The 12,558-nt window shown below is 39.8% G+C and overlaps 1 protein-coding gene across 1 annotated transcript in view; it reads right to left on the reverse strand.

Annotated features, from left to right (window-relative positions):
- Positions 1-12,558, reverse strand: part of ARAP3 (ArfGAP with RhoGAP domain, ankyrin repeat and PH domain 3) — a 134,589-nt gene that overhangs the window by 121,399 nt on the left and 632 nt on the right. Inside the window, exons 2-3 of the mRNA XM_032220192.1 lie at positions 10,877-11,917; positions 9,758-9,819 (exon numbers count right to left, since the gene is read on the reverse strand). Coding sequence (XP_032076083.1) covers positions 9,758-9,819; positions 10,877-10,890 — 76 coding nt within the window. The 5' untranslated portion in view covers positions 10,891-11,917. The remainder of the gene's footprint in view (positions 1-9,757; positions 9,820-10,876; positions 11,918-12,558) is intronic.

Here is a 12,558-nt window from a genome sequence, read left to right on the forward strand (position 1 = left end):
TGAAATTAATATATGAGATAGACTCATTACATGCAAAGCAAGATAGTTCAAGCTGTGATTTGTCATAATTGTGATGATTATGGCTTACAGCTCCCCAAATCCACAATCTCAGAAAATTAGAATATTACATGCAATCAATAAAACAAGGATTGCATATGGAACAATATTGGACCTCTGAAAAGTATAAGCATGAATATGTACTCAGTACTCGGTTTGGACCCTTTTGCAGCAATTACTGCCTCAATGTGGTGTGGCATGGAAGCTATCAGCCTGTGGCACTGCTGAGGTGTTATGGAAGACCAGGATGTTTCAATAGCGGCCTTTAGCATTTCTGCATTGTTCGGTCTCATGTCTCTCATATTTCTCTTGGCAATGTCCCATAGACTCTCTATGGGGTTCAGGTCAGGCGAGTTTGCTGGCCAATCAAGCACAGTAATCCCACGGTCATTGAACCAGGTTTTGGTGCTTTTGGCAGTGTGGGCAGGTGCCACGTCCTGCCACGTCCTGCTGGAAAATGAAGTCAGCATCCCCATAAAGCTCATGTGCGGAAGGAAGCATGAAGTGCTCCAAAATCTCCTGGTAGATGGCTGCATTGGCCCTAGACTTAATGAAGCACAATGGACCAATACCAGCAGATGACATGACTCCCCAAATCAACACAGACTGTGGAAACTTCACATTGGACTTCAAGCATTTTGCAGTGTGTGCCTCTCCATTCTTCCTCCATACTCTGGGTCCTTGGTTTCCAAATGGTTGCTCTCATCAGAAAAGAGGACTTTGGACCACTGAGCAACAGACCAGGTCTGTTTTTCTTTAGCCCAAGTAAGAAGCTTCTGACATTGTTTGTTGTTCAGGAGCGGCTTGACAAGAGGAATATGACATTGACCTGACAATGACCAGGCTGCGGTCATCCCTGTTGCTTGCACAATTTTTTCTTCCACACTTTTGCCTTCCACATACATTTCTATTAATGTGCTTTGATACAGCACTTTGGGAACATCCAACTTCTTTAGGCTTTCCCTCCTTATGGAGGGTGTCAATGGTGGTTTTCTGCACAACTGTCAGGTCAGCAGTCTTTCCAATGATTGTGATTCCTACTGAAACCAGACTGAGAGACCATTTAAAGGCTCAGGAACCCTTTGCAGGTGTTATGGCTTAATTAGCTGATTAGAGTGGGGCACTTTGAGCCTAGAATATTGCACCTTTTCATAATATTCTAATTTTCTGAGATTGTGGATTTGGGGTTTTCATGAGCTGTAAGCCATAATCATCACAATTATGACAAATCACAGCTTGAACTATCTTGCTTTGCATGTAATGAGTCTATCCTATATATTAGTTTCACCTTTTAAGTGCATTACTGAAATAAATGAACTTTTGCACGATATTCTAATTTTTCGAGTTTCACCTGTGTACTCCTTGCAGAAAGCTGGTCATTTGCATTATTTTATCAGGTCATTAAGGTTACCTGGAGGTTTGTCTGAATCCTCTGGGTCACCTGAGTGGTGCAAACTGGTGTGGAACCTTCTTGGAACTGTTGAAAGGACTGTGTTGTAGATTGGAGATAGATGATGTCATAACCCTCCCCCTCTATTGAGAGTGGGCTGCTCAATTTTGACATAGATGGCTTCTTTAACCCTCTTTCATGAGGATGAAGATGAGGATTGAGAAGCAAAATATTTTCAAAGAAAAGTCAGAAAGTTCAGTTGTCTCTTGAAAAAGCACCTTTGAGACAAGGAGACCCATTGAACCAATGAAAATATAGAAAGAACATTGGCTCTAAAATTAACGCCCTTCATTTTCTGTATTCTAACAGAATAGAAAAATACACTATAGGAGCTTGAAGTCTCTGAAAGTCTGAAAGATAAACATGATTTAACAGTTATGTTGAAGACATGGTAAAATGACTCCAATAATTGGAATATAGCAAATGAAAGATATAATTTATTGAAAAACACCTGAAACAATAGAAGACTTGGGGACTGCATCAGTCCTGGACAGAAGCTAACAGCCTGAGATCAGATTGCTTTTTACCTAAAGCAAGACACAGGTAGCTACTGCTCCTCCTACCTAAAGGCACGAGGCTCTCAGCCCATTGAAACGCCCAGGGAGCCCCTCTCATCCATGTCACTAATTGAATGGATGGAATCTCTAAAGAAGGGGTGGGAAAATACTAAACAAGCTTTACTAGAAGTGGCAAAAATCCATCAAATGCAAGCTGACAAATGCTGCAGCCCCCAAGTGCCATTCCGAGTCAGGAACAAGGTCTACCTCTCAACGAAGTACCTAAAGTTAAAACTCCTTTGCAAAAAACTAGGAACAAAATTTATAGAGCCTTTCCCTATAGTGAAAGTAATCAATCCTATTACAGTACAGCTTAAATCCCCCACTTGTTAGGGAAAGTGCACCCGGTCTTTCACAGCAGCTTGTTAAAGTCAGTAGAAGGTTCCCAGATCAAACCGGTAGATTGGGAGCCTCCAAATCAATAATTGTGCAAGGGAAGATGCATTATGAGGTAAAGAAGATTTTAGATTCATGGCTGCATTGGGGCCTGTTGCAGAACCTTGTACATTGGAAGGGATACCCACCCTCTGAAGCCACATGGATCAATGAGCTGGGATGTAAAGGCAGACAGGTTGATTAAACAGTTTCATGATGAATTCCCTCAAAAGTCTAAAGGGCCTCCGGGAGAGGGGGAGGAAGAGGGGATTGAGGTGAACCTTGAATAATTTCCTCAGTATGTTTTGGGGCTACCGATCTACTGGTCTGATCTGGGAGCCTACAATTGGCTTTAACAAGCTGCTGTGAAAGACTGGATACAGACCAGGAGTACAAATTAAAATAGCCATGGAAATAGTAACAGACCACCTATCCATCTTAGACAAGTTCAAATAAACATGAGGAAATGTTTATCCCAGAATACTGAAGGAGCTGGCAGATGTGAACGTGGAACCATTGAACCATATCTTTCAAAGATTCTGGAGCACCAGGGAGATACAAAAGGACTGGAGAAAAGCTGATGTGGTTCCCTTTTATTTATTTTTTTAAAAGGAAAAAAAATGGATTCAGGAAATTACAGAACTATATAACCCTGACATCTATTCCTGGAAAGATTCTGGAAAAGATAAGCAATGAATCTGCAAACATCTAGAGGCAAACAAAGTCAACATGAGTTTGAGATCATGCCAGTCAAATCTTATTTCATTCTTTGATAAAATGACAACATTGGTGGACCAGTGAAATGCTGTGGATTTTATTTACTTGGACTTCAGTAAGGCATCTGATAAAGTTTACCACAACCTACTACTGACAATATTGAAAAATGTGTGTAACTGGCTGACCAACTGCAGTCAATGTGTAGTCCTTAATGGAACTGCATCTACACTGAGAGAACTATGCAGTTAGGTAACCCAAAGCTCTATCTTAGGTCCAGTACTCTTCAATATCTTCATAAATGATTCATGTGAGGGAATTGAAGGGAAACTCATCAAATTTGCAGATGACACCAAGCTGGCAGAAACAGCCAAAACTTTAGAAGAGATGCTCAAAATCCAGATGGATCTCGACAGAGCTGAATACTAGGCCCCCTTTAACAAAATAAAATTCAATGGTGAGAAAAGTAAGGCTTTACACTTAGGCAAAAAAAAAACCCAACCAAATATACAGGTATGGAATAGGTGGAACCTAGCTCAATAACAGTGACTGAAAGAGGGATTTTGCAGTCTCAGTGGACAGCCACTTAAATATGAGTCAGCAGTGTGCTGCAGCCACCAAAAAAGCCAAGGCAATCCTAGGCTAAACCACACTTGGAATATTGCATCTAGATTTGGTCATCATAATATTAAAAAGATGCTAAGACTCTGGAAAGAGTACAGAGAAAAGCAATAAAGATGAACAAGGGCAGAGGTGGTATTCAGCCACTTCTGACCGGTTCTGGCAAACCGGTAGTGAAAATTTTGAGTAGTTTGGAGAATCAGCAAATACCACCTCTGACTGGCCCCACCCCCATCTATTCGCTGCCTCCTGAGTCCCAAGTAATCAGCTGGGTCTTCATTTGTTGCCCTGCACAGGAGAAAAGAGCTGGAAAGCAGATTAGTGGGGTGGGGAGGGAATGGGGATTTTGCAGTATCCTTCCTCTGCCACACCCACCAAGCCATGCCCACAGAACCAGTAGTAAAAAAATGTTGAATCCCACCACTGGTCAGGGGGCTGGAGACTGAAGTATATGAATAACTGTTGCAGGAATTGAGTATGTATAGTCTAGTGAAAAGAAGGACTGGGGTGACATGATAGCAGTGTGCCAATATTTAAGGGTATCAGGCCTGCAGTTATATTCCTTTTTAAGATCTTTGGCCTGCCACACTCTCTATTATTTCATTATACTGTTTCATTAGTGTAGTAATTGGGAGGGGGAATAGTAAGGATTAGAATTGTAGAATGTATTGTTGTCATTCCTTTCTAGAAATCAAGGTCATCTTTTGTCTCTGCACCTCTGCATCTGACCGGACTAGATGGGTGGAAATGCCAGTGTGGCAGAATAAGATTGGACCTTGTGATAGATTTATGGGTGTGGGGATAAGATCATGACCTTTCAAATGTAATCCCAGGAAGATGTTAGATTTGGGATTCCACATTTTGTTACCAACATGTCTGACTTATTAAATTGGAACTTTAAGAATAGCTCTGCCTTGGACTCTGATTTAATTCTGCATGATATTTGAAATGCTGTCATTATCCCAAATCTCCTTTTAAAATAAAGCATCAGCACCCTGGCAAGGGGGCTGGTGAGAGGGGTGCTGATTTCCCAACGCTGACTGGGTCAGCATAAAATATCAGCGAACAATTAAGAGAAAGCTTTTTGAGATAAGAAGCTGAGATGAGACGCTTCTCTATATCTTTCCCAAGCAGCAAAGGAATTTGTGGGAGAGGAAATTTTTAGATAAATAGGAAGATGCAGCCGGATAAATAAATGTGATGGATTTATGGGTGTGAGGATACGATCATGACCTTTCAAATGGGTGGAATCCCAGGAAGCTTTTAGATTTGGGATTCCACAGTTTGCTGCCAACATGTCTGACTTATTAAATTGGAACTTTAAGGATAGTTCTGCCTTGGACTCTGATTTTATTCTGCATGATATTTGGAACGCTGACAGAGGGACTGCCACAAAGAAGAAAGAGTCAATTTATACTCCAAACTATCAGAAGGCATAGAAGACCTCCAAGGTTTCTTCCAACCAGAGGTGGGCATCACATACTGTCACAACTGGTTTGCCCAGAACTGAAAATGTGAGTGCGCAATATTGAAAAACGACGATTATATAGGACAAGATAGCGCCAGGGTGGGTCGTGGGCCCAACAGCTGGTCAGAACTACAGGTTTGCCCGAACCAGTCTGAACCAGCAGCAGCCCACCTCTGCTTCCAACTATTGTTCTGTTCTGTTCTGTATACAAGATTGATATAAGATGTGTGTGTAATCAGAGGCAGATCCCGTTTAAAGCACCATGCTTAGTTCTGGCATCACACTTTAAGAAAATTCAGAAAATAGCAATGACAACAGTCAGGGATTTGAAACTAATTTGTATAAGAGATAGTAAAGAACTGGGAATGATTAGCTCTAAGAGGAATAGAGTGATATTATAGTGCATGTTAAATACAGAATCACACAGAAGGTCAAGACCTATCCTCCATTCCTCCATCATCATCATCATCATCATCATCATCATCATCATCATCATCATCATCATCATATAAAATATAAAATACAAGAAAAGGAAATAAGAAATTAAGGGAGGGAAAGGGAATGGGAAAAGGGGGTGTGGAATACAAGGAGGAAGAGAAAAAGAAAGAAAAGGGGGGCATTAATTTCCAACTCTTCCTAGCTCAGTACAAGATAAATACATTCCAGCCTCAACTTTTTGCTTTTGCACATTAATATATAATTAGCCATTTCTATAACACCAAATCTTTCTAATCAACAAAACCAAGATCAAAATTTCATTTTTTTTCATCTCAAGCACAAATTCCAGAAGAACATGTAAGAACATATTTTTCACTTTAAGTAAAGTAATCAAGTTAACAATTCCTGCTTTATCTTCCTTGCTATGGAAATAACATCTATTTCTATTTGCACCTGGTAATATTTATAAACTGTCACCATTTTTATTTACAAAGTTTGTTATATTCTTTCAAATTCTTTGGCCTCAAAAAGGGGTGTGTCTTTCTTTTCCTCTTTCACACTCCTTTTTTCCTTCAAGGTACTAAACTTTTTAAAATAAAAAGGCACTTTTTTCTTTCAAGTCAAAACTTTCTAATACATCTTATTCTTTAACTTTAACATACAAGCTTTAAACTTCAAAATTGCATTTAGCTCCCTTCCTCCTTATAGAATAATTATTTTTTCTTTTATAAACATCCTTTTTAACATATAGTGTTTTTCTTTAAACTGATATATCATTTTCTTTTACTTTCTCTTAATACAGTTACTTTCAAATACATTTTCAATAACTTTTGCCTACTTTAAGAGTTGCTTAAGCATTATGTATATGTAAAAAAAATACATTTGCAAATTTTGGGTTAAACCTTTCTTTCAGTTGCACACATCAAGCAGAGAAAAATACATCATGATTCCAGTTTACTCCTTAAGTTAAGTCATTCCTTCCAGCTTATATTTATGGAGTAAACTCTTTTTCTTCTCTGGAAGTATCAAAGACTTGCAATCTTTTCTTTTTATCACAAGATCCTCAACCTTGTTAATGTCCTTAAAGAAAAAGTCCCAAATTTGTATATTTTCTCTAAGCTCTTCCTGGTCAGCTTCAGCATGTTATCACAGCCCTAGCATGTGGCTCATCAGGGCTCCACTGCATTGCGCCCACCACTGGTCAACTGAGCTGAGCTGCTGCTGCTGCTGGGGAACACTGGAGCTGCCAAGCAGCTGATTGGCGGTTGGATTGGCCTCCCAGAATACCACTGATCAGCTGTTCTAGGTGGCAGGGATCATCACTGCTGCCGCCAATCACCATCGATCGCCACTGATCACCATTCACCATCGCCACCTATGACAGCCTCTGCCATTCGGTGACAGCAATCGGGGGTGTGTGTGTCAACAGCAGTTGCAGCAGAAATTCTGCTGCCTAGAACAGCTGATCAATGGTATTCCGGGAGGCCAATCCAACTGCTGATCAGCTGCTCGGTAGGGAAGGCTCCAGTGTTCCCCAGGTGTCAAGTGGCAGGTGTGGTGACAGGCAGCAGTGGCAAATGCCTTTGCCACCCCAACCTTCCTCCCCCCACCGCAATGTTTGTTCTATAAGATGCACAGATTTTTCCACCCACAAAGATAATGCAAAATCCTCACTTCCACCCCATTCCAGAACAACCACCATTCCCTCACTAAACTGCTTTCCAACTCTATTCTCCTGCATGCAGGGCAACAAAAGAAGACCATGTGACTGCCAATGTTTAAAAAGATCAGATAGCTCTTCCAACTTGGGGGGGGGGGAGATCTCATGAAGTTGGAAGGTCTGACTGAACTGACTGATTAGCCTCCCAGCTGATCGGCAGTGCCGGTCCATGGCTGCCTCCCAGATGATCTGTGTGGGTCCAATCATGCCCCTGCAGCCTCCCTACCCTGAATGGCAACCCTGGTGGGCGGGATGGGCCCAGCCAGTGGTGGAAATAACCAGTTCGCTGAACTGCACAAAAAACTAACAAGTGGTTCGGCCGAACCAGCTGAATATCACCACTGAAATGACTTCTTCAATCTTTATCTTTCTCAGTCAGCTTTTTTTTTTAAAAAAAAATCCTCTTGGCCCGACTTCTTATGTGGCTTGTCTTAGCAGCCTTCTTCCTTGTTTTTAAGACAAAAATAAATCCCTAAAATGGCACAAGCCTTCAAAAAGGTATAGTAAGCTGTTGCTAGAAAGGGCCTCTTTTAAATTGACAAGATAGAATAATATTTGAAGATGATTAAGATAAGGAAAGCATAACTTACTGTCAGTTTCAACTTCTCTTCAACCCTAAAACAGACTGCAGTCATAAAAACTGATGGGCTATCAGTCTCTTCAGTTAAAAGGCAGAAGAGCCACACTTCAGGGAGAAATCCTTCAGAGATCTCTCCCTATGCATGTATTCAGTTAGCCATGTTCCCAGGAAGACCCACTGTCCTCCATTCCATTTGATGATATAAAATAATGGACTGATTACAAATTGCAACTCAACTTTATGGGGGAAATTCCTAAGAGTAAAATTATGTACAAGTAGTCCTTGATTTAGAATCATAATGGAATTACTCATTATGGTTGTACATCATGTCAGTGCAAAGTGGGTTATCACAATATCGACCTGATTTTATTACTTTTTTGCAACAGTCATTAAGTGAACACCATGGTTGTTAAGGAAGCCAAAACTGGAAATAATGGCTAGTTTTCAGAAAAAATGTCATAAATGACAATCACATGATTGCAGAATGCTGCAAATGGCCATAAATGCAGTCATGCAGTCACATGACCATGAGGGAGCATGACTGTCAAACTTTGGAACTGGGCCATTAGTACTTTTTAGGGGTAACTGTCACTAGTTGCTAAGTGACTAGTCAAACATTGAGGGCTATCTGTAACCAAGTAATCAAAGAAGTGGTTAGATTCCTCTTTGCTATATACGTATCAGGGGTGGGTTTCAACCGGTTCGCGGCGGTCCCCGCGAACCGGTTGGTCGGCGAACCCGGAAATAAGTAACTTCTGGGAACGGCAAAGGGCCCATCCGCCCGCCCGCACTCCTTACCCGGTTTTGATGAGTTCTGCGCTTCCACGCATGCGCAGGACGCATACAGCGCCTGCGCGATCCTCCAGGAGCAGCTGGAGCATAGCACAGATGCTAGTACACATGCGTGCACTGTGCGCGTGCACGAGGACGCCGCCGGCCCCGTTCCAACCAAACCGGTTGGAACGGGGCGAGAAACCCACCCTGATATGTATGGTCTTCAAATTATGGCTACTCATTCTGCAACCATTCAAACTTGCTGCTTTGCTGAACTAGGCACTTATGATTGATCCTCAGAGTTCTAATCATCACAACATCCCTGCAATCATATGATCATAATCTGAATGCTTGATACCAAGTTTGCAAATATTGTTGCAAATGATTGTGGTGGTTAATTGATTTTAATTTCCAATGCCCCCTGCTGGCTTCTATAACTGAAGTCAATAAGGAAATCAGAAGTTATGGTTACATGATGTTCTTGCTTAATGACGTATGCATTTCTATCTTAATAATGATACTACTCAATAATGTTACTTAATGGTACATACTTAATAGTGATACTACCAGAATTGCCATTGCTAACCAATGTAGTTATGTCACATTGCACTTTACCACAGGAAGCTTAGGGACAATTCTATTCACAACTAGTAATCTGAGGATTATTAGTAGACTTGTATGCTCAAGCAAAAGCTAGATAATTCTTCTCTGGGATGATTTCATATGCATTCCTGCACTGAGCTGTGGATTGAACTTAATAAACTATTTCTTTTAAAGAAATTTTCTGTATTTTTTGTACTTCTTTGTAGTTTTATGATATGGCTTACCAGGAGAATCTAGTTTTAGAACACTTATAAGCCATCCTTTTCTATCCCATTATTTTAGCTATTTTTGTGTTATATTAGCTAAGAAAAATAAGCACAGAGTTTTAAATGTTACATGAAAAACTACCTTATCCTGCCCCTTCCCATTACTATCCAAGACAACTACTATCTTCACTCACTTGAATTGCTGTGAGGTCCTTCAGATGAATGTTGCGAACACAAGCACAATTGTCCCAGGGAGCTATGAAAAGAGTGAGAAGATTTCATTTTAGGTTTATAGTCATTCTCTGCTATTGGAATTATACAGGTATTCCTTGACTTACAACAATTGATTTAGTGATTGTACAAAATTACAATGGCACTGAAAAAAGTGACATGACTGTTTTTCACATTTACGACCAGTGGTGGGATTCAGCCAGTTCGCAGCGGTTTGCTAGAACTGGTAGCTAACTGTTTGCTCAGTTCGGTGAACCGGCTGAAGCCTCACCCCTCCCATTTCCAGCCACTTAGGCTTACAAGTTCATGTGAGCTCATTCAGACAGCAACAGATCATATATTCCCAATAGTCCTTGTTTAGCACAATTGGTACAGGTAGCTTGGTTAATAAATGAAGCAATTGCTAAGTGAAATATAATTTTACTTCAGCTCAGAAGATCATAAATGCAAGCATTGGTTGCAAAGTTACTTTTCCATCACTTTTGCAATTATAAATGGTCATTAAACAAGGTAACTATAAATGGTCATTAAACAAGTTCAATTGCCTTGTTTAATGACCATTTATAGTTGCAATGGTGATGAAAAAGTAACTGTAATGATTATTACATCTGTAATCAATCAGGAAAAGGAAGCAACTAAAATCAGGCTAAGAACAAAGTGTAAACAGAGAGTTCAACGTTAATGTAATTAATATTACTTGAATCAAATTAATTGGATTATTTCCTCCTCTGTCACAATAAAAATGGCAGTAAACATTTGGGGAACTCTGAGACCAGGGTTAAGGCTTTGTAGAATTACATTATGAATCTCTGCCTTAAATGTATGGAATTCTGAAGAAGCCCAGTTAACTGTAAGACACCCAATTAATAATTCTAAAGAAGGTAGGATGCAATAGTAAAAAAAAAACACCTTGAAATTATCAGCTCCATTCCTATTCTATTATTACTACTAATAGTTGGCATATACACCTGTACATACATATGTACACATATATAGAATAGTTTTCACAGTCTTCCTACTCTCGCTGAGGCTTTCTAATTGAAGGGCTAAACTACACTGCTAGGAAGAGCATATGTACTTACTCAGTCTTCTTCATGTTAAATTTCCATTTTGTAGCATTATTCAGAATGTTGTGTGCTAGCCCCACCTCTCAGACTCTCCTTCATTTCTACTCTTTTAACTGGCAAAGGAAAAGTAACATCTGGTACCATCTCTTCTTATTCTCCAGGGAGGCTGACCGGATGAGGTCAGAAGGAACTAATACAGTCTCTGCCTGCATCTCTTAGCAGTTGAAACGGATGTGGTTGGACTAATGTCCATAGACTGGCCATTACACAGACTGGAAATTTGGGAATAGAAAAAATGGACAAAGTTTTAGACAAATGGTTTCCTTCAGTACTCATTTCATCGATGTGAACAAAGGTTCGAATATCAGTTCCAGAATTATCTTCTGTTGCTTCTTTCTGAGAAGCTGGAGTATGGACTTGGTCTTTAGAGGTTGTATCAAAAGTCTGAACACTTGTGGTACATTTTCTTGGTCAAATCTCTCTTGAATATTATGTTGTGCTCCTTGTGCAGAACAAAAGTGGGTTTATGAACAGGTAACAACGTTGACAATGAGACTGGCTGTAGTTTGGCTGTTCCATGATCACGTGGGGATACAGTTCTGGGCTTAGGTACTGGCTTTCCTATAGGATAAGACTCTTTATTAAGAAGTGAATATTGGAGCTGGCTGGCTGAATCATGATCAAACCTCAGAATCAGAAATAGTTTTTGCCACCATTTCTTCATTTTTTTATCACAGGTTTGTCTGGAAAATATGGACATTCAGCTGAATGGGAATCTTCTGCCATATGCCCAGTTTTGTTGTCCACAAACAGATTGAGTTTGCTGTACTAAATTCAGAATCCTTTTACGGTGGCCTGTAGCAGTGATGCCAAGTTTCCATAGGTCGTCCTTACAGAGAGAGGTCACATCTCTCACCTAAGACATACCATGTTGTTTGAAAGTATCTTGATAGCTTTCCAGATGAATGATGGCAAGCCAGTCTGCAATATCAGAATCCATGTGACACAAAGGATGCATGTTACTTCAGCAAGGAAGTAGACTTCTCAGTCTACAATCTATGAAACACCAAAGAAAGAGTGAAAACTTCAGAACTTAAAAATTTTCAACAGCAATGTAATCTATACTAAATCTGGATATCAGTGAAAAAAGAATAAATACACTAGGTTTTCTAGTCTGAATTCTTAGTTTTGGTTCAGTTGGCTAGCAAAAATAAATAGATGCTCAGTTCAAATAAGAGTTCAAATTGCTGTTCCCCTGAACTCATATAGTTATGGCTAATATTCTGTTTATGACAAAAACACCTTATTTAACAATAGGGACCTTCCTTTCAGGAAAGAGGGCTAACTAACTATTATAGAGCACTTTCAGCCATTCAGTCTTCAGTGAATCTAAGAAAGAATCTCTTATTTTTGTACAAAACCTGAACCTATTAGGAATTTGGCATGGACGTTTCTTTACAAACAGGTTGTGTTTCATCATAAATAGGTTTCTTTATATTAAACAGATTTTAATGAGGATAACTCAGAATTGTGTGTAACTATTTCTACATCTTTATCACCTGATAAACAATGACAATCCATTCTGTTGAAAAACTAAAGTTTTGTATATTTTTTCTCTCGGTAGCCTATGGGAGTTTAATGTTCACCTATTTATTTTTTATTGAATTTATGCTACACATATCTATTTATTCCAGTGG

Source organism: Thamnophis elegans, chromosome 6 (genome assembly GCF_009769535.1).
Source record: "Thamnophis elegans isolate rThaEle1 chromosome 6, rThaEle1.pri, whole genome shotgun sequence".
In the NCBI taxonomy this organism is placed as follows: domain Eukaryota; kingdom Metazoa; phylum Chordata; class Lepidosauria; order Squamata; family Colubridae; genus Thamnophis; species Thamnophis elegans.